This window comes from Podarcis erhardii, assembly GCF_964252035.2.
Source record: "Podarcis erhardii genome assembly, chromosome: 6".
NCBI lineage: Eukaryota > Metazoa > Chordata > Lepidosauria > Squamata > Lacertidae > Podarcis > Podarcis erhardii.
This window is the reverse complement of record NC_138510.1, coordinates 41,523,596-41,547,889: the sequence shown is the minus strand read 5'-3', so window position 1 is coordinate 41,547,889 and position 24,294 is coordinate 41,523,596. Positions and strand designations below refer to the sequence as shown.

General features: G+C 45.2%; 1 protein-coding gene across 2 annotated transcripts; it reads right to left on the bottom strand.

Moving 5' to 3' along the window:
* Nucleotides 1-762: 762 nt before the first annotated feature.
* Nucleotides 763-19,223, bottom strand: LOC309343581 (Krueppel-like factor 15). Of its 2 annotated transcripts, XR_014157341.1 has the most exons (4): nt 19,123-19,223; nt 13,175-14,212; nt 5,121-7,121; nt 763-4,909 (listed from the first exon to the last, which is right to left on the bottom strand). XR_014157341.1 is itself a non-coding variant. In XM_081865264.1 (3 exons), exons 2-3 carry the CDS (start codon nt 14,110-14,112, stop codon nt 6,941-6,943), a joined length of 1,119 nt encoding a protein of 372 aa, XP_081721390.1. In that variant the 5' UTR covers nt 14,113-14,212; nt 19,123-19,223; the 3' UTR covers nt 763-6,940. The 2 variants fall into 2 exon arrangements, 1 of the variants encoding a protein (XP_081721390.1); XM_081865264.1 differs by having other exon boundaries at nt 763-7,121.
* Between the last annotated feature and the right edge of the window lie 5,071 nt (nt 19,224-24,294).

Sequence of the window (24,294 nt, the reverse complement as noted above, 5' to 3'; positions counted from 1 at the left end):
CTCCCGCCCGCATGGCACTGTGGGGATTGGAGTTTTTTCCCCTTCTAATAAGTGGTTGCTGGCTGCCTCTACAGGCCATAGAGAGAGAGAGGGGAGGAGTGTATGCTTGTGTTTTGTCATTTTGTAATATTTATTGCATGGACTCGAAGCAAGTGGCCAGGGCGCCCGTGGAGGCACGCCCACTTTCTTGTCGATAATCTGTTTAGTTTGCTTTTATTCACGTTTAATGCCACGATCATTTTGCAGAGCTTTAAAGCGATAAATCCACAGACCAAAACCCATACGAAGCATAGGAGCCAGCTCCTGGGGGCCGAGGTACCTTTGCACACACGCTCCAATAAAATATTTGAAGGGCCAGCCCCCTCCCTTCCCAAGCTGTTGGGCATTCCATTCAAATGGTGTCTTGTGATTATGTGGTAGAAGGGCTTACCTGCCCCCCCCCCAATATTTTATTTAAGTTGGCACCCGGGATAGAGGCCAGTGGTTTCTAAGCCAGAGGATGTGATTGAAGGATGAATAGGTAATGATTTAAGAGGAGAGATGGTGTTCTGCCAATTGTCTGATGTTAGAGAACAAGCAGGAGATAACTTTCAATAGGGAAAAAGGCAAGGATTCAGAGACAAAGGAGCATGGGTGCATATACTCTTTCTAAAGTAAAATTCATGTTCTGAACAAACTTTGCCCCCCACTTGCCGCAGTAAAAGCTGCCCTGTGGACACTTTGCCAAAGTCTGTGGCTGCAATAAAACACTGAAACCTGTGGTGTTTTTCAATTTATTTTTCTCAATTTATTTCATTGGTTTACAAATGATGATGATGTGCTTTCCTCAAAGGCAGAGATAGGATGAGTAGAGGGAGAACATTGGATGTCTTGCTGTAAAACTAGAAAGGTAAAAATTGATTCTGCTATATTGGATTATATAGCACAAGTGTCCATAAAGGCAGCCCAATTATCAAGTAGCTAAAGTGAAAATTCTAAGAGTTACAGTGATTGCACAAAGTAGGCAAAGAGCAACTTGTTTCACAATTATTTGGTAACCCTGCTCACAATAAAGATAAAAGGCACAAGGTGCGGCCATGAAAAGCCGCTTTTTTGAACTCTCCTCTGGGCTGCTTTCCTTAGCACTTTAACCTCTAGATACAATCTAGATGAAGTCAGATGAGACACAATTCAGATGAGGCTACTTGCTGTTGGAGCTGTTTCATGCTTCGCACGCTAGCGCATCTGCCACTGCGTGCCAGTTTTTGCTGCAGGAAACACCGTAAACTATAAAGGAAATGCACACTGCGTCGGCATACATGCAGTGGGAATGCTCTGGAAGTTAAAATTGTGGTTAGACTCCTGGTACATGCCAATTGTGCATTTACAAGCTTGCCTTCTTCACACTTTACTGCTACAAACACCAGTGGACAAGCACATGAAGAGCCTGAATTATATGTTGCTATGTTTGCATCCTACCCTTCTTCCAAGAAATTGAGGGTGCTAGGCATGGTGATTTTATCCTCACAACCACCCTAGGAGGCAAGCGTACAAGAAGAGAAAGTGGCTGACCCACAATCACAGAGTTAGGTTCATAGTGGAATAGGGATTTTAACACAGGTCCAACTAATATCACTTAAGCTGTGCTTAAGGATTTGTTTGTTTAGCTTTTGCTTTGCTGACTGGAAACGGCCGAATCAAAGCACGCAGATAACCAAGTAGCCCCATGTCATTCAGTGAAGGAGGCTAAATAAATAAATACTTAAGTACAATCCTGCATATAAAATGGGACAATATCTTCTAAACCAGGGGTCAGCAAACCTTTTCAGCAGGGGGCCAGTCCACTGTCCCTCAGACCTTGTGGGGGGCTGGACTATATTTGGGGGGCAGGGATGATGCAAGAGCACCACGAGCCCCGGTGCTTACCTATGTCTTGCGAGTGGCAGGGGCTGGTGGCGGCAGCGGAGGGACGATGAGTGGCATGCGAAAGGACTGCTTAAAATGGCCGCTCAAGCACTGCTGCTGCTGGCACCAACAAAGCCCAGCCCCCTTCCTCCTCTAGGCAGGGCAGGGAGAATCCAGGAGGAGGGAGGTAGGAGGCTGCGCCGTGTGAGGGGAAGAGAAAGCATGTGTGTGCTGGCGATCCACGCAGCGATTCTTGAACCGTCTGCAGGCCGGATCCAGAAGGCAATTGGGCCTGATCCGGCCCGCGGCCCTTAGTTTGCCTACCCATGTTCTAAACAGTCAACTGTACACTGCATATGTGTATTATGTGCCTCACTTGCTTTGTATTCTGCCTGTGGTACATTTGCAGTGCCACACCTTCCTGAGCTGCCTTTATATGCCAAGTCACACCCCTGGGCCCACCCAAAGACATATTCACAGGTCTAGGCCTATTTTCCCCTATGAAATGGTGGAGGTTATGAGGAAAATTGTGACATGTGAGTTCCACGTAATTCTGTGGGACAAAATTGCATATAGCTGACCCATACTTTATTGTAGGTAGCTGGAAACCAAACAGCGGTAGGTTTTTGTATTGCCTCCTCCTCCAGCACTTGCATAAATACAGTCAGAGCTCTCATGCATCATGTAGCAGTCCAAGTGCAAGACGTCTCAGGCACAGGACCAGGCTACAGCTACTGTGTGAAGCCATACTCTGTCCTCCCTATCCAACACGTATTACTGTAAATATTTTTTTTAAAAAAAAACAAAAAACCAGGCAATTTAAACAGACCTCAAGAATTCCAGCCTTGACAAGTCTGGCACAGATAGCCAAGCGTGCCTAAGTGCACCACATCCCTTGTCTTTGCTTGAAAAACTATTGCTGTCAGCCAGGCATTCCTTTCTTTGAAGCCCAACTTGCAGGCTTCTTTGAGAAAGTAAGAATTCACTCCCGCCAACGCCAAAAAAAAGTCATCATGCCAGTTTTATCGCAGTTCTTTATCCCTTTAAATCACGGTCCAGGAACCTTTTTTTTTCTGAAATGGGTTGTATTCCTGTGAAGATAATATCATAACATGCCAGCACCTTGCTGAAGTTAAAGCAGAGTTCTTTAATGAGTGCCTCCCTGGAAACCAGATGTACACTGCCTAGGGCTCCATGATGGAAGAAAGACAAATTATAAGCGTCATGAACAAACAAGAGAACATATTGGCAGCTGAATGCTGGCAGTGGGTAGGGCTAGAGTTAAAAGTAGGAAGGAGTACCCTTCCTCTGTGGCTCTTCCCCTCCCCTCTCTCCCTCTTTCATTCAATTTTCTCTGTCTGTAACCCCCTTTCCCCCCTCCTTGTCTCCCAAATTGAAATTGGGCTGAGGGCATGTTGCTTGCCCCTGATTGAACTTATGTTATATCTGAAGATACTTGGGTCAGCCCATCTATAGGTTGATTCAGGCAATCAACAATGGTACCTGCTATCTCAGGTTTGTTAGCCCAAGCTTGTTATCCTGAGCTAACCACCCATCTGCTTAAATGATAATCCAGTCTGTTTTCCAGCCATCCTTCCTTGTGGGCTGAATTTAGAAAATCACTGTGACTGGCAATCGACCTATGAAACTGTGAACTGTTAATGACTCTGGTAGAATTGACATGATGGTGTCATGCTAGGACGAAAAGGAAGAAAATGGGGATTCCAGTATTGCCATGGATTGTGGACTCTCTCAACTTTCAGCAACCTCTGATTGACCTTTTGAACATGTACTTTATTTACACAGCCAAGAAGTTAATCTGAGGCCAATGTGAGATAAAGGGCTTTTATCAAAGGATGACTGATGGATGCCTAAAAAGAGATCAGGTAGTCAAACAGCCATCCATCTTATTTATATGAAAACTAAGAAAAGAGTGGGGGTGGGGAAGAACCACACAGATTGCCAAAACTCATTTTCCTTTCTGAGAGGGAATGCAGCAGTTGACAAGTAACTCTGTCAGCTATGACGACTGATTCAGTTTGTTTTTCTTTACTGTGACATATGCAAATATATCTGTCTGCATGGCTGGGCATGAATCCTGGATTTCTGCACCTGTGAGCACAAGTTCTTTTTCAGCGCTTTAAATAGCTAGAATTGTCATAGCACAGTTTCCCGTAGGAGGTGCTTTTCAAACATCCTTTTAGACCAAGTCGATATTGCCAACAAAAGCTCATTCTGTGGGAGGAATAATGGTGACAGAGCTTCTTTAGATGTTCATTTAGAGCCCAGTTCAGAGCCTGAACATTAGTACATGCTCTACCTTGAAAGCACATTCAAAACACATTCTTTCCCTCAAAGAATTCTGGGCACTGTAGTTGACCTCTCTCAGAGTTAGAATTCCCAGCAACCCTTAAACTACAGTGCCTATGTTTATTTTATTTATTTAAATTTTTTTGAGGGAAAGAATGTGCTTAGAATGTGCTTTCAAGGTATAGTGTGTGCAGATCCAAAGAAGGTAATGTGAGATAATGAAGCTGGAGAAAGGAAAGTTATTTTTATGTATAGAAAGCTGGAGCAAGGGAAAGAGAAAGAGGTGGTGTATGAGTCACTCAGGCTGGCACAGACTGGAAAAAAGAAGGTGCCCGCAGGGGAAGGAGGCTTGAATAACCAAGGCAGGCAACAACAAGAAGCACACTCAACATATGTATCTCAGAATCAAAACACTTCCAAGTAAACATGTTTGAGAGCAGGCTACTAGACTTGCACTTGGTAAGCTATTGTTCTCAATTTCTGGCAAGAACCATTGCATCAAAACAGGGTGGAGACACACAACAAACAAGGCATCTTGCCACATAGGTTCAAGACACATGAGCACTGGAAGCTATTTTATACAGAGTGAGGCTATGAGTCCACTTAGCTCAGAAATGTCTACACTATCTGTGGCTCTCTGGGGTCTCCACCCCTACCAGGAGATGCCAGGGATTGAACCTGCAACCTTATGCATAACAACGACATAAGAAAAGCCCTGCTGGGTCAGTCCAAAGGTCCGTCTAGTCCAGCATCCAGTTCTCACAGTGGCTAACCAGATGCCTGTGGGAAGCCCACAAGCATGGCCCGTATACAACAGCAACCCTCCATCTTGTGATTCCCAGCAGCCGGCATTCATAGGTAATACTGCGTCCAAAAGTGGGGGTAGAATGTACCCATCATGGCTAGCAGTTACCACCCCTGGCCACTGAGTATGCTGGCTGGGACTGATGAGAGTTGGGAGCCCAGCAAGTGGAGCACCACAGCTTCCCCACTCCTGCTTTAAGGTGCTGCACAACTCTTTGTCGTTTTAACTAAAGAAACTAATCATCAGGTGGAAGTTGTCATAATGGCTACTACAGGGGACCTGGTAAAGGTAAAGGGACCCCTGACCATTAAGTCTAGTTGCGGACAACTCTGGGGTTGCGGCGCTCATCTCGCTCTATAGGCCAAGGGAGCCGGTGTTTGTCCGCAGACAGCTTCCAGGTCATGTGGCCAGCATGACTAAGCCACTTCTGGCAAACCAGAGCAGCGCACGGAAACACCATGGTAGACCTGTGTTAAATCCCCACCCAGTCATGAGACTCTGTGTTGGGACTTGCATCAATCACTCTCTCTCTCTCTATCCAGCCCTGAATTCCATGGATGCAAGGTAAGTTAAGCAACCTGAATAATAAAAGCAAAACAAACCATGATGACAGTTCTGGTGGATTAACAATGATCAAAATAAGTTCAAATGAAAGGCATGTGAGGCATTTACAGTGCAATGCTATAAATGTCTTCTCAAAAACAAGTCCATTGTATTCAGTGGGGCTCACTTTCAACAAATTGGCATAGAATTGCAACCATAGGCAATGTGTGCAATACTTAAGGCTGTACCACCAAACTTCATTCAAGAATGGGGAATCTGTGGCCCTCTGGCTTTTATTACACTTCAACTCCCATCAGCCCCAGCTAGCATGACTAACGGCTAGGGATAATGGGAGCTGTAGTCCAGCAATCCGGAGGTTCCTCATTTCTGCTTTACAGTCTGGGGGCAGACTCAGGACACTGTTGTTTGCCTTATTTCAGAGGCAAATCAGATTACATTTCCCACTATCGATTAACATGTGTACAGGTTAGGTCTTGGGCCCCAAGTCCCATTCTCAGGCATAAGCGGTGTACAGCTCACAGAATAAACATTTAAATTGGGGCTATAGAATAACAACTCACAGTAATCCACAAAGCAATTTGTTTTCCTAAAGACAAGCCATTATGCACCACACAAATTACACTGAATGCCATGAAACCAATTTGGAGTGACAAAATATGACTTTAGAGAGGTATAGTCTGAAAATAAAGACTTGGGAAAATATGATTTCCTGGTACTGATATTCAAGCTCTGAACTTTGAGATTTGCCATTTTAGTGAATATTTCACCTGTAATTTCATTGCATTGGTTACAGTTTCAGAATCAGTGGCTGAGTGATCAAGCAGGATACTAAATCAGAAAGAAATGCAAAAGAACCCACACCCTCCCATTCAAATACTGTTCTATGTGTACACCACAGGAAAAAGCATTAGAAATGCCTAAACCCCAGGTGGAGAACCTGTGGCCTTCCAGATGTTGTTGGACTCCACCTCCCATCAATCTCACCGAGCATGACCAATGGTCAGAAATAATAGAAGCTGTAGCCCAACACAGTCTAGAGGACCAAAGGTTCTTCCATCCTTAGCCTAAACAGTCCATATTTTAAAATTCAGATCTAAACAGTGAATCTCACCCTGCCCACCCCAACATCCTTTATTGTCACATATTTCCCACAAACTTAATTACAAGTTTTACAAGAGTTCACAAGTATCAGAGACCTGTTTGGAGGCAGGTCCTGATTGAAAGACATGTTCAGGTAGAAGTAGGCTTTGGTCTTCCCAATAGACTTTACACAAGTCAATTCCTTTCCTCCCTTCCAAACAAAGCCGTCTTTTATATTTGCATTTGTCATCTCACTTGGGCAGGAATTATTTTCTTGGCAAGGCAGGAAAAGCAGAGTCAGCTATGACCACAACCCTGAGCTGTCCGGATTCCCAAACTGAATGACCCTTTGTGGATCTTCATGTGTTTGGATAAGTGGTCACTGCGGGCAAATTTCTTCTCACACACTTGGCACTGGTAAGGCTTGAGTCCAGAATGGGAGCGCTTGTGGCGAGAGAGCTCATCCGAGCGGGAAAACCTACCAGACAGAAGAAGAGATGTTTACTGCACAGTTGTGTGAACCAAGGAGGTTGTTCTCACCAAATGGCTTCACAAGCAGTCAAAGCAAACTACAAGAGAGGATTCTGGGATATAAAACAGATTTGTCTAGCAGATGCTGCTCTAGTGTGACTCTCAAGAATCCAGTGTCTATTTCAGAAATAGAAAAACATGCTCCCTACTCACATTTCGAAACCGCAAGATGCTAGAAAGCAGCTTCTCTAGACATGAATCTTTGCCACTTGGAAACAGGCAGGTGCAATTCATTGGCTTCTGGTGCATTGGGACTATAGGTCATGAACCACTCTTGGGCTCAGACAGGGCAGGGATGGCACAACCTGATGGTCCTTCAGATGTCGTTCATCTTCCACTCCCAGCGTCCTAGCCAGCATGGCCAATGATCAAGGCTGATGGGAACTAGAATCCCAACAGCTTGTGAAGGGTCACAGATTTACCATCTCTGGTGAAAAGGATAATGTAGTAGAGTGAGATGACTAGGACTTGAGAGCCCAGAGTTCATAAAGCTCACTGGGTGAGGTTGGGCCAGCCACAGTCCCTCAGCTTAACCAAACTCACAAGGTTGCTTTGAGGACAGGAAGGGGTCAGGGAGAACTATGTATGTCACCTTGAGCTCCTTGGTGGGATATAAAGGTGATAATAAATAAAATATAACCTCTCAAAGGTGCACAAAGACAGAGGTTTAATTGCCCATTCTTGACCCTTCATTCTTGTGTACCACTGACATTCTGTCTGTCTCTCTCCTTCCCACCCCTTATTGGTTCCTTCATTTCTTTTCATGTATGAACCAAGGCTGACATGATGTAGAACAAAATCAGCCTTCGACAAGAGCAGTAAGCCTTAAAACAAGTTCAAGGAGTGCCTTCCAACAAAGGAACTCAAAGACCTTGACAAATATTAACAAAGTCATCAAGCTTCTGTGAAATACTGTCTCTCTGTTTGGAGTGAGGAAAACAAAGAGGAAGAAGGAAGCACAACTTGTCCAATGTTACATAATAATTCAGGAACAGTCCAGACATGATCTCACTGACAATCCACTCAGAGTCACATCAGAAACAACCCTGGACAAGATTTTTTTTTTTTAAATTGTCAAGGGGCCTTGATTGAACCAAAGTGGTGCCATTGAGTGGGGAAATGTAAGGGAATGACTTTGTCTCTTTTTCTAATCTCAAAAAGACTTATGGGCAGACAAAACCCTGCAACTTCAGATTGTGAGAAATAGCTCATGACTAAGGATTATTAGAAATCTGTAACTAGGAAATAGTGCCTGAAATCATCCCATCCCCCACACCTCTTCTCTCCCAATCCCTTTTCTTTCTAGAAGTCTTCTTTGGATGAAGAGCAGAATAAAACACTTTCAATGAATATATCACATATTAAAGATTTTGTGCATGCACATACAACATACATTATTGCATTTGAAATGGTATGTGTCCATCTCACCCATGAGTACATGCCACTGAGTTTGGCAATTGGCAACAGATCCTCAGGGCGCATATGCAAATAGGTTATATGTTTCAAATATGCCAGTACATGTGCAGCCTTTGAAAACAGTTCAGAAATCCCAACTGGTACACTGCCCTTTCATAACTTTCTGCACCTTGTAAAGGCAAATATACAAGTATGAAGGAGATCTCACAGTCACCAACCCTAGAAAGAAGGAATCCAGTTGGATCATCTGCTTTCTCAGATTCCCTGGATGACCTTGGGTAATCTACTCAGTGGCAGTTATGAGATCTACTCTAACCCACTGGGCTACTGAAAACTTATTTAATAAAAATAAAATAAAATTTTATTTATATCCCACCCATTTTGCTGGGTTTCCCCAGCCACTCTGGGTGGCTCCCAAAAGAATATTAAAAAGGCAATAAAACATCAAACATTAAAAAACTTCCCTAAACAGGGCTGCCTGCAGATGTCTTCTAAAAGTCAGATAGTTGTATATTTCCTTGACATCTGATGGGAGGGCAATCCACAGGGCGGGTGCCACAACCGAGAAGGCCCTCTGCCTGGTTCCCTGTAATCTCACTTCTTGCAGTGAGGGAACCGCCAGAAGGCCTAAGAGCTGGACCTCAGTGTCTGGGCTGAACGATCGGGGTGGAGATGCTCCTTCAATCTTATTTAAAAATCTAGAAAATACAAAGCCGGGGTGGCTAACCTATAACAGCCATCCAGGTGTTGCTGGACTACAATTCCCATCATCCCTAACCATCTACCATTGTAGCTGAGCCTATTAGGAGTTGTAGTCCAGTAACATATGCAGAGCCCCAGGTTCCCCATCGCTGATATAGGAGACGCATACATGCTGCAGGAAAGAACTAAAAACCGTGCATTCTCAGTGACCCAGACATATGGTAGAGTCATTAGATGGCCCATGCATAATGTCCACAAAAGAATGTGGAATCAGAAGCTTGTTATGCTCATTGACTCCTCCTCCATTTGCAGCTCATATAGAATGTAGCGGAGAAGTCTGGTTTTATAGAGCACTGCAGAGATCAAACAGATTCCTAATACATTTACCAGAGCTACAAGGGGGAGAAAGAAGCCCCACTGAGTTCACTTTCTGCAGTTAAGCAGGGATACATTCCAAAGTCTCAGGTCATTACAGCCAAAGAAGCTGGAAGGAAGCAGATCAGCCAAGATCACACAGGACCCCCTTGAGAATGATTCTCAAGGAAACAGTAAATTCAACCCTATATGTTGTTAAGGATTTCAGGTTGCTTGAGAGGAGCAAATATGTGCAACCCTTGCCTGGGGGCCTGTTCCAGTCCCTGCCCTTCTCCCCTATTTGGTACCCTTGGAAACTGCACATGCCCTCCGTATTTTGGAAACAATATCAATATTTCACCGAGCTCCTCTTGTCACAAGATGCCCTGAGCAATGGCTGCATAGCCCTTGCAAAGTCTAGCAGCTGCAGGTTCACTAGGAGCAGCCTCTCCACATTTGGAAAGTCCCTGCCACCAATGCCATGACAGCTGGAGGCTTTTAAATTTTAAACAAAACCATCTGCTTGAGGAAAAGGTACAAGGGGCAGCATGGGCAGACACGAATGCAATCCCTGAAGGCTTTGCAACTTCAGCACATCAGATGTATTCCCCATGGGAAGGGTCAACAAAGAAGGGAACCTATTAAAAGAAGGAACTCCTTGCCACATGACTGCCTTGAGCTTGTACCTGGACTATCAGTTACACCCCAGCAGTTCACAGAAGTCTGTAAACGGCAGCTAATCTACTCATGGAATTAATTCTGGGAAATGCAGAACGATTAAGGTGAAATTATTCACAAAGCTGTTGAAAAAGAATGGTGGGTTGCACAATTATAGTGCATGGGGAGGCTAGTGCAATGACCCTTTTATTTTCCTCTCCCATCAGGGAAGAGGTCCTATGCCTTTGAACAGTTGCAAGATAAGCAAAAATGCAACACAGGAAGCCTTTCCCCCGTACAGTGGTACCTCAGGTTAAGTACTTAATTCGTTCCGGAGGTCCATTCTTAACCTGAAACTGTTCTTAACCTGAAGCACCACTTTAGCTAATGGGGCCTCCTGCTGCCGCCACACCGCCAGAGCCCGAGTTCTGTTCTTATCCTGAAGCAAAGTTCTTAACCTGAAGCACTATTTCTGGGTTAGCGGAGTGTGTAACCTGAAGCGTATGTAACCTGAGGTACCACTGTACTGCTAATAAGACAGACAGCCACCTTCTACCAAATCAGACCGTTGGTCCATGCAGCTCAGTATTGTCTACAACTGGCTCCAGGGGTTTAGGCAGGGGTCCTTCCCTAGGAAGCTGGGAACTGAACCTGGGCTACTTTCCACTGAAACATGTGCTCTGTCACTGAGCTATGGCCTTTCCCCCAAAGAAAATAAAATCATAGCAATAGCAACAGAAGAGGAACCTGGTGAATCAGGTCCATGGCCCATCTAGTCCAGCATCCTGTTCTCACAATGGCCTCCCAGAGGCCTGTGGGAAACCCACAAGCAGGACTTGAGCACAAGAGGGCTCATCCTCATTGTATGCAGAAGCATTACTGCCTCCAGCCATGGAAGCAAAGCAGAGCCATCATGGCTGCTGGATAGCTTTCTACTTCATGAATTTTCCAATTCTGTTTTGAAGGCATCCAGTTAGATGGCTGTCTCCCAGGGGAGTGAGTTCCATAGTTTAACTATACAGTGGTGCCTCGCAAGACGAAATTAATCCGTTCCGCGAGTCTCTTCGTCTTGCGGTTTTTTCGTCTTGCGAAGCACGGCTATTAGCGGCTTAGCGGCTATTAGCGGCTTAGCGGCTATTAACGGCTTAGCGGCTTTAAGAAAAAGGAAACAAACTCGCAAGAACTCGCAAGACGTTTCGTCTTGCGAAGCAAGCCCATAGGGAAATTCGTCTTGCGGAACAACTCAAAAAACGGAAAACTCTTTCGTCTTGCGCGTTTTTCGTCTTGCGAGGCATTCATCTTGCGAGGTACCACTGTAATAATAATAATAATAATAATAATAATAATAATAATAATAAATTTTATTTATACCCCACCCTCCCCGGCCAGAGGCGGGCTCAGGGCGGCTAGCACCAATAAAATCACAGTAAAAACATAATGGAGGGAGGGGAGAAAAAACCACAAATTAAAAGACAGGTTAAAATGCAATTTAAAATGCAGCCTCGTTTTAAAAGTAGCCGATAGATCAAGACCATAAGGGGAGGGAAACATAAGGGTCAGACTGAGTCCAAACCAAAGGCCAGGCGGAACAGCTCTGTCTTGCAAGCCCTGCGGAAAGATGTCAAGTCCCGCAGGGCCCTAGTCTCTTGTGACAGAGCGTTCCACCAAGTCGGGGCCAGTACTGAAAAGGCCCTGGCCCTAGTTGAGACCAAGCTAACCACCTTGCGACCTGGGACCTCCAAAATGTTGTCATTTGTGGACCTTAAGGTCCTCCACGGGGCATATCAGGAGAGGCGGTCCCGTAAGTATGTGGGTCCTAGGCCACATGCACTGCGTGAACAAGTACTTTCTTTTATCTGCCTTGAATCTTCCAACATTCAGTTTTATTGGAGGTCCACAAGCTCCAGTGTTAGGAGAAAAGAAGAAAAACTTTTCTCGAGCCCCTTTTTCCATGATATGCATCATTTTATGAATATCTATTACATCACCTTTTACTTTTACTTTTTTCTGTAGTTCCATATTCTGCAACCTTTCCTCATAGATAAGTTGCTCCGTCCCCTTGACCAGTTTTGGTTGCCCCTTTCTGAACTTTTACCAGCTCTACAATATCCTGTTCAAGGAGAGGCCACCAGAACCGTATGGAACAGTATTCCAAATGCAGTTGCACCATAGATATGTATAACGGCATTATGGTATCGGCAGTTTTATTTTCAATTCCTCTCCTAATGATCCCTAGCATTATCATTTGTGAGCTGCCTGGCAGTCAAAGGAGGAACAGAAACCTTGCTGAAGAAATAAAAGAATAAAGTATGGCAACAGTGCTGTGTATGGATCAGTCATTATCTGACCAGGGATGGAAAAATAACATGAATTGCTAATTAAATCCCATCAGTGAAAGATTCATTCACTGTTGACTAAATATGAGATTTGTTTGTTTTCATTGGAATTGTTTCCTTTAAAAAGACACAGGTGGTGATATTAAAAAGCAGCAATGATGATCACCGATATTCTTGAACAGCTCCAATCCATTTCAGCAGAGCTTGTAGAGAAATGTCTAGTGGGTTGTGTCCAGGACGCATGTATACTTCCGTTCAGGCAATACATTTTTAATTATTTCTCAACCAATACGTAACCTTGGAATCCTAAACACACTTGTACAGGATTTGGGAGTAGGCCTTGCTGAACCCAATGGGACTGGTGCCTGAGAAATATACATGATTGCACTGTTGGCTGGAAGTACTACAGTAGTTTATTCCAGTAGTTAAGTGAGCCTATCTGATCCCACAAAGCTTTCCTTGAGCAACGAAGTTAATTGTCAACTTTTAAAAAAATAATCAAATAACCAAGCCGTTTTTATTGCCACACACTTACCTCCAGCCACAGTTGGGCCAAGTACAGGTGTAAGGCTTTTCTCCAGTATGGCGTCGGAAGTGAGCCTTGAGGTGAGAACTCTTAGTGTACATCTTTGTGCAACCGGGATGTGTGCACTTGTGGACTCGGATGACAGGAGGGGAGGCTTTGGAGGCCCTGGCCTCCACATTCTTCATGCTTCCAAGAACTCCAGGCCTCAGTGTCACAGGCAAAGGGGCTATCCGTACATATTTTTGTTCTGTGCCTGTTGAAGGGCTTTGGATGACCTGGGGAAGAACGGTCAGGCTCTGCCCTTGCATTCTGATGACCAACTGAGCCACCCTAATACCACCAACAGGGCTCTGGGTTGGCGAGTTGCCTTCACTCGCTTGGTTGGGCTGGATCTGAAGGACAACTGGGACAGTCCCCGCAGTCCCTGGGATGCCTGTACCACCAGAAACCACCACTCCTGACTGAGCAGAGCAGGAGAGGCCTTCATCTGGAACAGCTACAGGAACAGACTGTTCCCCGGGGCTGACCAAGCTGATCTCAGACTTTCTCTTAAGCTGTCCTCCTGCCTGCTGCTTGTCATTCAGCTCATCTTTGAGAATTGCCATTTTCTCATTCAGGAACTCCTCAATCTCCTCCAGTGTAGGGCTGAAGTCCCTGGAGAGTTCCGGGCAAAAATCAGGAAGTCTGAGGTAGGCTTCATAGATAGTGGTCTGTGGTTTCTCCCCATCCTTCTTTACCTTGGACTGCGAAACACCCGTCTCTGATGTGCAGATTAAGTTGGAGATAGCTGATGGGTTAGAAGCCTGCTCCCCACTGCAGTCCTGCAGCAAATTCAGTGGTGGCATCTCATGCTTGAGAGCATCTGCAGCGTTGGCTAACTGAATGGGAGCTGAAGCAGTCAGCTGACTTGAAGCAGACACCAGTTTGCTATGATTTACTGAGACCATTGGTTTGCCGCCTCCTCATAAAAAGATGTATTGATCGCTGTATATAATATAACTATTATGCCAACGAGCTGAAAATCATGAATATTGGTTATAGATCCACCTGCAGGAAGACAACCACAAGGAGGTTCCTTAATTTAAAAATAGTAATACAGAGAATACAGAACACCTGAAGGGACGTATATACTACTTTGATTTACTACTATAAACTGATTCAGTATTAAAAAAAAAAAAAAAACAACCACTTCTCCTCCCCCTTTTAAAATCCTTATTTTGGAAAAAAAAGATAATACAAATTCAAATTTGCAAGAATCTATTTGAGAATCCACCCATTGTTTGAACTCTAGCCAACACAGTGCATTGAATGCACTCATTCAGAACCATCTGGAAGGATGTGCCCTAAGGGTTTAACAGACTGAAGAACAGAGGCAATTTCTTTAATGGGGTCCAACTCAAGGCCTATCTGCCAGGGCTCTTTCCCACTTGAAAGCAAGAATGTAGTTCTTTGAAACAAAATAAGGCCTGCATCTGATAACCGAATCAAAAGAAATATTGATTAACCTCAAACAGGTCATACTATGGATTACAAAACTATGTGGTAATGATAGACAGGTTTGCCTGGGAAAAATCGTATTTGTCCCATTAGTGGTTTCTCAATTTCACCCAAAGTTAGAAAGGGTCAATGTGAAAAGCATTTCAAAAAACAATGGTTGCCTCAGATTCTGTTCCATGTCTCTCTTCACACTTACATCAATATTGGTACACCGTGCTTTTCTCTGGGGGTACGCAGGGGTACTCATACCCCTAAACATTTTGTGAATCTAACAGGAGAAGAAACTTCAAAAAATTAAATTTTTAGTTTCTTCTCTAGCATGAATAATTGTCAGTTCCATTCTTACCCCCTTTGGCAGCTTCCTTTCCTTTCTTGGTGTTTCCCAAGTCTCAGACGGAAGTGAGAGTACCCCAAAACATTTTTTTAGGGAAAAAAGCACTGGGTACACCCTATATGTTTAAGGCAGATGGCTTCCAGCAAATCATCCTGGGAGCTGTAGTTTCCCTGCTGGGAGCTGTAGTTCATTCTAGGAGCTGTAGTTTCTTAACATATTGCAGTTCCCAGGATTCTTGGGCTTTAAATATATGATGTGTATATAGCCAAAGGGGTGTATGGGATGTTAGGGAAGGATTGTAAAATCTGGTGTGGCGTATGTTTGCTCCTTCTTGGGCAGTTTCTCCATCTTTGGTCCCCACCCTGCACTCAGCATTCACCTGGGCTCCTGAAAGCTGGCAGCATGTGACAGTGGCTACACCCCAGGAAGTGGTTTCAGCTGGCTGTCTAAACCAGGTGTGGGTAGCCGATGGGTCTCAAACCCTTGATGTGTCAGGGACTTCCCCTGCATGAGAAGACAGGCTCCAAGGGACTGAATGGATGAGACCAATAGTGGGTTCAACTGTCAGGAAGGCAGGTTCTGCACATGCTGCAGAGGGGAATGAGAGGCAGATGGTCAAGCTGGGAAGGAGGTTTCCATCTAGGAGAAGGAAAACTCTCACCCTAAACCTCCACTGCCTTGCAGGATATCTTTGAGAAAAGAAAGGGCTAAGGAGTAAACCCTACACAAATCGGGAGTGAAGTCCCTACAATGGTTGGATGATGCCCTCTGGTAACTCCTGTAGTCCAGCTGGTGCCAAACATACTGCTCTGCTTTCCTTTGGACTACATCAGCAAGGCTGAGTGGAGCGGTCTTGTAGTCTGGTCAGCCCAGGACCTCCAAACACATTGCCCTGGCTTGCATCCCAGGAGATCATTTCGGTCTTGCTAATACAGCAGTTTGCTTGTATTAGCAAGGTGCCAACAACATAGCCAAGTGGGGAGGAGGTAACCCAGACTGGATCAAGAGAACCCACAGCCTCTGAGAGTGTGAAGGCATGAAATTCCTTCAGCTTTGTCCATGCTGCTCATTGCCACTGCTATCTTCTCATATTGCTGAAAGCCCCGCTGGAGATTGGGGATGCATTCTTCAATAAACACACCCAGCCTTTAAGGGAGCAGCATTTAAAGTATTTCAAGGTCTGCCAGCGGCAACACAGGGTCAAAGACCTGATGTTGCTCAATGCATTTCATAACCCCATTCACAAGATTGGAAGTGCCTCTTGTCTTGCTCCCACACCAGATCAACACCCACTCCAGGTGTTTACAAAGGACAGAATGGGAGGAGCCAGCCTCATTCTTAGTTTCCTCTAGGAGTGTTTGGTAGCAGGCTTTGATTAAAATTAAGTCCAGAGGTTGTTGAATCTTAATCATTCCATGTGTGTTTCCCCTACAAATCCACAACAAAGAGATAGTAAGAGCTAGAGACCTGACCATTAGTTTTATACAGGCCAGTTTTCAGTCGACACCATTCATTTTTCACTGATAAAATGTTTCCTGTTTGTAATTACATGCCTCTTCCTTCCTTCCTTTTTTCCTTAAAAAGGTGTTGGTTAGGGCTTTTCACATATTAATGTTCTGGCAGGTGGTAAAGAAAATGAACACTGTCAAGGCTCAGTCCCACTTTATTTTTAGTAGGCAGGAAAGGTACATTTTGTGTTTGTGGGAATTTTGCTACAATCCATTTTTAAAATCTCACCTGTGTTTTAAAGTATCCTCACTTTATCTTTAATGGGCTACACATTTATTTTGGCACTGTAATGGCCTTTGTCTATATACACAAAGTTGGGTACAATTATTCTGGGTGTTTGTGTGCATTCCCAAGAACAAACAGTCAAATGAAAACTGGATGTGTGAACTGGGTTTAGATACAGGTATAAGTAAAGTTTTGTGAGCAGAGTTAAGGTGTGCTCTGCCTATGTTTGCCAACAAACATAAATTATTATTTTTTATTCTCAACTTACCAAACTAAACACTGAAAAATAAAATAGCCAGTTAGATCTTTTAATTAGTGTCATGTCTCTATCATATTTTTCCTCTTTAATCCTCTAGCAACCTGAAGAGCTATAACCAAGATCACTACAATATGACCTCAGTTTTTAAGTTTTGGGATTTTTCCACGCTCCATTTAGGAGAAGAACCACAGCTCAGCGGTAGAGCACATTGCTTTGCATTTTAAAATTCTTGAAATGTTTTTAAATGTTTTGCTTATATTTCTTATTTTACTTTTAATTGCATAGTTGTTCCACTTTGGTGTCTGCCACCCTGGGCTCTTTTGAGGGGACAAGTGGGACAGGAACTAAATATATAAAAACATCTCCATTCAAAATAACCATTGTAGCAAGTGATGGGCAAGGCTCTACGAGGTCCCGAGAGGCTCAGGCTACTTCCAGCTTTTGTTGTCCTTGGCCATAATACAAATAAAGGATGGCACATGAAAACAAAATAAGGTACCCCCCCCACACACACAAAATGATGCATCGCCACACATGTATATGACATACAGCCCATAGCCTCCACTCTCCAGTGATCTACTTTCATACTAGATTGCCATTTCTCCCACCCCTCAGTTCCCAGCTCTAATCTAAAACTCATGACATTACGCAGATAATTGGAGAGAGGGGTGCCAACTTGAATAAAATATTTTTTGGGGGGGAGCAGGTAAGCCCCACCCTGCATACTTGATCACATGATGCACACACATCATTTGACTGACAATGCCGCCTCAAATATTTTGACTGAATGGCTGGCCGCCTCAAATATTTTATGTGTGGCCTCTGCCCCTCAGAGTTGGATCCTCTGACTGCCGAGAGATTTCGAGAGTGGTGGTTGTTTGCACCCTGCCCTTGCCCTGCACCCCCAATGGAGGCAGGTTTCGCCAGCATCTAGATATGCCTCTGGCCTGGGCAATGGTTAAACACGGGGTGGGGGAGGTAGAAACCCTGTGAAAAGTGTCTCTCACTCCAGCAACCACCGGGCTTGGGGAATGGAGAAGGCGGGGCCGAGCTTCTCCTCTGCCTATTTGTCCCGATCAGATACTGAAGGGCATCAATAGGAACCGCGCAGGCCACGCGCACCCTGCTCAGTCGGAAATCATGCGTTTGCCCGGCGCAGACCACCCCGTGCAATCGGGCAGCGCTCTTGGCACCGCCGAGCTCATGCGACTTGCCCTACGGAGAAGTGACGACGGCACCCTCCCCCTCTGCCCTCCCCATTCAGGGCAACCTGGAATCCCGCCCTCCAATCAAGCAGCAGGGGCAGGCTTGCCGTCAATCAACGGGTCCTCGCGCTTCCCATAGGGCGGCGCAAGGCCGCATCCCGCCCCGTTGCCACTGTTTGTTGAGGGACCTGCGCGTCCGCCAGGCAGCCTTTTTTTCGCTCCACGCGATTGCAACACGTCTCCCTTGCCCTAGAAGTTGAGCGCGCTTGGCCGGATTCCCGCACTTAAAACCCGATTGCATCTGTCAGCGGGGAGGGAGCGACGCGCATAGTCTGCATTTCTGGAGTAGCGCTTTCACAGGGCGAAGATCGGCTGGAAAATCCGCTCGCCGTCCAGATTTCCCTCCGAAGGTCATGGGACTCAACAGCAAGCCCGAAGTTAACTTGGCGCGCGAGATTCCACCCCCCGCCTTTTCCCCCGGGCTCCAAATAAACTCAAAAAGGGGCGGATAAAAATGAGAATAAATCTACAGGAAGATACGCCTCCTGAACTCGAAAGATTTCAGTGGGAGTGATTGGGCAACGTCTTTTATCACATTCATCAACAAACACATCACACACCTCGATTAGCCGGGCAGGTGAGCCCAAATTTCCATCCCCGCCACTCAGCCAGTTGTGATCAAACTTCTTAGCTTGGGAAAGGGCGCGTGCGCTGAACAGGATGGGGCAAGTCAGGCGCGCCCCAGCGATCCCTACACTTGGTGCCCCTTCCCCACCAGGTCTCTAACTCGGGGGCAGAACTCCGCCGCTGGCTCGCTCCAGGCGCGCGCGCGCCCCAGCGACCCCATCCCTTTTCACGGGCCGTATCCGGGGGGGGGGGCGCTTATCTTGCACCCCCGCACCGGCTCGGCTGCTCCGCTCGCCCTTACCATCGCCCAGCTGCCAGCGACGTCGCGCTCCTTTCCCTGCTGGCGCTCGGTCTGCCTCTAGCGCTCTTGCCGCTCACATGACGCGGGGAAAGTGCCAGCTGGAGCCAAGGGTGCCGCCCCCTCGAAGGCTTGGCTCCATCCTAGCTGCCCCATTGGGCAGGCCGTCTCAGGGGCTCGCCTGCGTCCCGGAGAACCACGTGGCGGCCGCTCGCGGAGAACACGGCCCGGCGGCGCGTGGCTGCAGAGAGGGGCGCAGGTAGCTAATTGGACTTAATGCGCACACGTGTGCGAACACATAACGTCACCTGATCGTGTATTAGGTCATTTACTTCAAAATGCGATAAGCTGTCCGTCTTGAGGCCGGAGACCGAGCTTATTTGGCTCATTTGAACTGATTTTAAGCTTATAATGCCATAATTAAAAGTTGTGCAGCTGTTGGGTCACACAGCTTGGCATTAATTAAGGAACATGTCTGTGGACACATCTGCAAGAGCTGTTTATTAGGGTCGGTATGGGTTTCACTGGGGGAAGTCCTTCCCTTGCTCAGCTATGCTGAAATCCCATCAGAGAATGAAGTCTGATAGCATGCAAACCTTCTGAATCATGGCAATATTCAATTTAGTTATATCTGTGTTTCTCAACCCGGTGTGTGTGCCTCCCCAGACCTAGGTATGTGAAGATCGGGGTGCATGTGTTTCCAAAAAATATGTCCAATAGGTGCTGAAAAAAGGCACCTGCTTGATATCAACAGGCAGGGAGTTCCAGAGTTTGGGTGCTGCCACACTAGAATATCGAGTTCTTACAACGGCAGAATGGGTATTATGTGGCACTTGCGATGGTGCCAGTTCTGCTGATTGAAGATTGTGCTTGTAGACAAACATTTTTTGTTTAGACAAGCCTGCTTAGATAGAATCATAGAACTGGAAGGACATTTCGAAAGCTGATGTGAGCTTTAATCTGTTTTTTATTTATTCCTATTTTTACTTTTCGAAAACCTTAAATTATCAGGACTCAAGTATTATTTACAATTTTATTGCCTTCTCTTTTTTGTAAAACGCTTTGCGTGTTTGCTTGTCTGTTTACAACCAAGCGGTGTATGAAATTTTATGAAATAAATAAAATAGAAACATTAAAAAAAAAAATATGTCCAAGGTAAGTTAAACATTAACAATATTTTTAAAAAACAAATGAATGAAATGTTATACTTAGATGGTGGGAAGATCATCTGCAGTTTATTATATGATCTGCACATCATACGTATTTCATTAAATTTATATTCCACTTGATTCTAGAAACTAAACAAGAAAACCTCAAAGTGGTTCAGCATTGTATCACGAGTAGTGTGGTGTACAATATACACAGCACAGCATGGTGCCGTAAATTGGTCACATGTTTATTGGTGCTGTTCATTTCCATTAATTTTGAGAACTTCGAACATACCATATGCTATTGCTATTGCATATCAGATCATCAATTTAAGGCAAGGTTTTTTTAGTGTGTAGTTGGGAAAATGGGGAGAAAACTTGGCATGCTGGATGTATGTCGTAAGCATTTATTAAATGGCAGGCAAAGTCAGGGACACTGTGTATTGCCATTATTATTAGTCTATAATTATACCCTACCTGATTTTTATTTCTGCTTTTTTGGAAAAGCACTGCCCTCAACACACACACCCCTCCAAATATGAGGCCATCTAGAAATCCTCTGAAAAAGCTTCGTTGTTTGGCGACTTGATTCTGCAGACAATACAGAATTCTCTTGCTGAGGGAACTGAGCAGACTGTCCTGCCAAGGGCACAGGACACGGCAAGGAACACTTTTATCAGTGATGTGCCGTCCTTGCCAGAGCATCTCTTATGTGATTCAACTTCCAAATATGATTCCAAACAATTCGCTTGGATTATGTGGGGTGGAAGTATGAGGCCATCCATATACCTCACCCTTCCCGGTAGCCTTCTAAAACGAATAGCCATGGGGTCATCACAGTGTGGTGTAGTGGTCAGAGTGTTGGGAGCCCAGTGTTTAAATCTTACTCGGCCACGAAGTTGACTATTTGACCTTGGTCTGGTCAATGCCTGTCAGCCTAACCCAGCACACAGGGCTGCTGTGAAGATAAAATGGGAAGGAGAACTATGTATGCCACCTTGAGCATCTTGGAAGAAAGGTGGGATATAAATACAAGCAATAAATAAGGGGTGTGTGTCAGACCCTCTTTGGCATGTGCAGCTTAAGACCAGCCCGACCATTAGGTAGGGCAGGGTGGCTGCCTTAGGTGGCAGTCACTGGAGGGCGAGAACTAGTGGTAAGGTGTTTTGATAACAGCTGTGAGTGCTCTGCACCTCCTAAATAAACTTGCTGTCCTCACCTGATGGTCCAATCAGTTTTTGCATGGGAGTTTGGGGCATGTGGCCTACCAATTCCCTTCACCTCAGGCAGCAAAATGTCTTGGTCAGGCCCTGGTCCTATGCAAACTGGCCTCAGTCTGGAAGGCTTCCTTCTGTGTTAGGCCTAATGGGCAACAGTGCTGTAATGTAGGGCAGCTACAATGCCTGAGTTCATTGTGAGAAATTTTAAATGTTGTCTCTAAGACTGCCCAGTATTGGGGGGTGGGGGGGCAAGGGAAGAGGGCAGCACCAGTGGGACTTAGTGTCCTGGCAGTTGCTCAATGATGTTGGCTGCGGATGCCAGTCCTTTCCTTTCCTCTCTCTACACCCCCCCCCCCGCAGTGATTTAAACACTGGGCCAAAGGGATGTGGAGCCTGTGGCTCTGCAGATGTTTCTGAATTGCAATAATTTCTAGTCATTGGTCATTCTGGGGCTGATGGGAGTTGGGAGTTCAACAGCACTGCAGCATGTCTACTGAGGAGTAAGCTCCACTGAGTTCATGAAGACTTACTCCCTGGTAAATGGGTGCAGGACTGCAGCATAAACAGCCTTCTGCAAGCCCCCTCTCCCCTTGCAGTGTGGGATAATCACAATGCCCTATCTTACAGCGCTGTCTTAAGGATTATGGAGACAATGTGTGTTAAATGCTTCAAATAGCAATATTTTAGTACTAAGCAGCAGCAGTAGAAGACAGGGCTTGTCTATAGCAGCTTTCCCCAACCTGTGATGCTCCCAGACAGTCACTATTTTCAGGTGGGATTCAATCACAAACCATCAAATTAAGGTTGCACAATTAAAACTGATTCAGAGCTCTTGCGCAACAAACCCACTTCACCAAAAGATCCATCTTTTTCCTATAAGTAGCAGCACAGAGGGGAAATGCAATGCAACGTAATGGAATAACGGTTTGAGTGATGTAACATCATCCAGCACCCTTGCAAACCTGGTGGGAACAAATCGGGATGAATGCTCAATGAACAGCCTTCATCCAGAAGGAACCCTAATGTTCTCTAGATGTTGGAATACAACTCCCATCTTCCCTGATCATTGGTCATGGTGGCTGGGGCTGGTGGAAGTTGGGATCCAGCAACATCTGGAGCAGAGGTAGTCAATGTGGTCCCTTCCAGATGTTGGCCTCCAGCACCCATCAGCTCCAGCCAGCATGACCAATGGTCAGGGATGGCGGGTGTTTCCACCCCGATCTGAAGGGCACCAGGTTGGGAAAGCATCCTGTCAACAGAGGACTGCTATGTCTCATGCCACACATGACAGGATGAAATTCTTTCATTCATTCACCATGGCCGTTGTACTCTCTCATCCCTAGAGCATGATCCGGCATGATCGTTACTATTACCCCTTTCTCCCCAGAAGGCTTTAGGCGCTTGCATTAACTTGCAGATAATTAGCTAACTAGGAATGGTAATGAGAAGTTGCCATCATTAACTTCTCTTCTGCAGGCTGCCGGCATGCCTGATCTTTCTTTAAATTATTTAGGGAACTACCCAGATTTCTGCCACAGTGAAATTGTATGTTTTAACAGGCAGTGCCCCCAAGGCAGGGAACAGCCATGAGTTTTAATGGCCTGAAGCTTTTACTTTTGGCCCATTTTTTCCAAGGCAGTAACTTACAAGCAGTTGCGCTATTGACATCAATGGGACTAAATAGGCTGAAGCAGTTTTATTGTTGATATTGTGGTTTTTGATTTATTTGTTGTTGTTGTTGTTGTTGTTTGTTTTTTTAAAAAAAGTAAGCCACCCTGGGAATGTCAATTGAAGGTGCAGGTATGCAGACAAAGGGCATATGAAATGCAAACAAAATAATAGCATGACTGTGATATTAATGAAATTAAGAAGATTTCAGTAGTAAACATGAATGGGATGATGATGATTATTTTGAAATTTTCTCACCTGCCCTATATGGCAGGGGTTTGGACTAGATGACCCATGGGGTCCCTTCCAGCTCTACAATACTGTGATTCTATGGCTGTGGGTTTTACGGCATGTAATCATGTAGCCTGGGGCTGATTCTCGGTTTAATGTATCAAATTCACGTGGTGAATAGCTGTATGACACAAATAATTCCTAGGGGTGCCCCTTTTGCCATCCTGGAGATGCACCTGTTGAATTTGTCCCTGCCCATCTGCAACTTGGAGAACTAGCAACTCCAGCATTCCTTGCAATTGCATTGTGATTGCACAGGCATTGCCCTCTGCAGAGTACAACTTTTCTGTGATGTTCAGACCTTGAAGAGGGCTTAGAAACTTCCATTAATTCAAGGCTGCCAGCCTGGCAACAAGTCTTGTCAATATGGGGGGGGGGACTTCCCTAGTGCCCCATCTGCACTACAACATTTAAAGCAGTATAATACCACTTTAAACAGTACTGGTTTCCCTCAAAGAATCCTGGGAACTGTAGTTTGTTAAGGGTGCAGAGAGCTGTTAGGAGACCCCTTTCCCCTCAGAGAGCTACAATTCCCATAGTTCTCTGGGAAAATGGTATTGGCTGTTTAGAATCTGGCAACATCTTGAGGACCACAGTTCCCCACTCCTGCTCAGGAAGGTGTTTTTTGTATGTCTGAAAACCTTGGGATTTTCCTGAGTCTGCAGCTATTTTTATCTCGTGTACTGATGCTGCTGCTATATTTTATTATTAGTTGCCCTTGAAGCTTTGAAAAGGAGTGGCATATGAATCTGTTAATTAATTAATTACTAACCATCCAGAATAATCAAAAAGTGGTGTGGTGGCTTACCTAGACCAAGAGAAACCTATAATTATTCTTGTATGCTAGA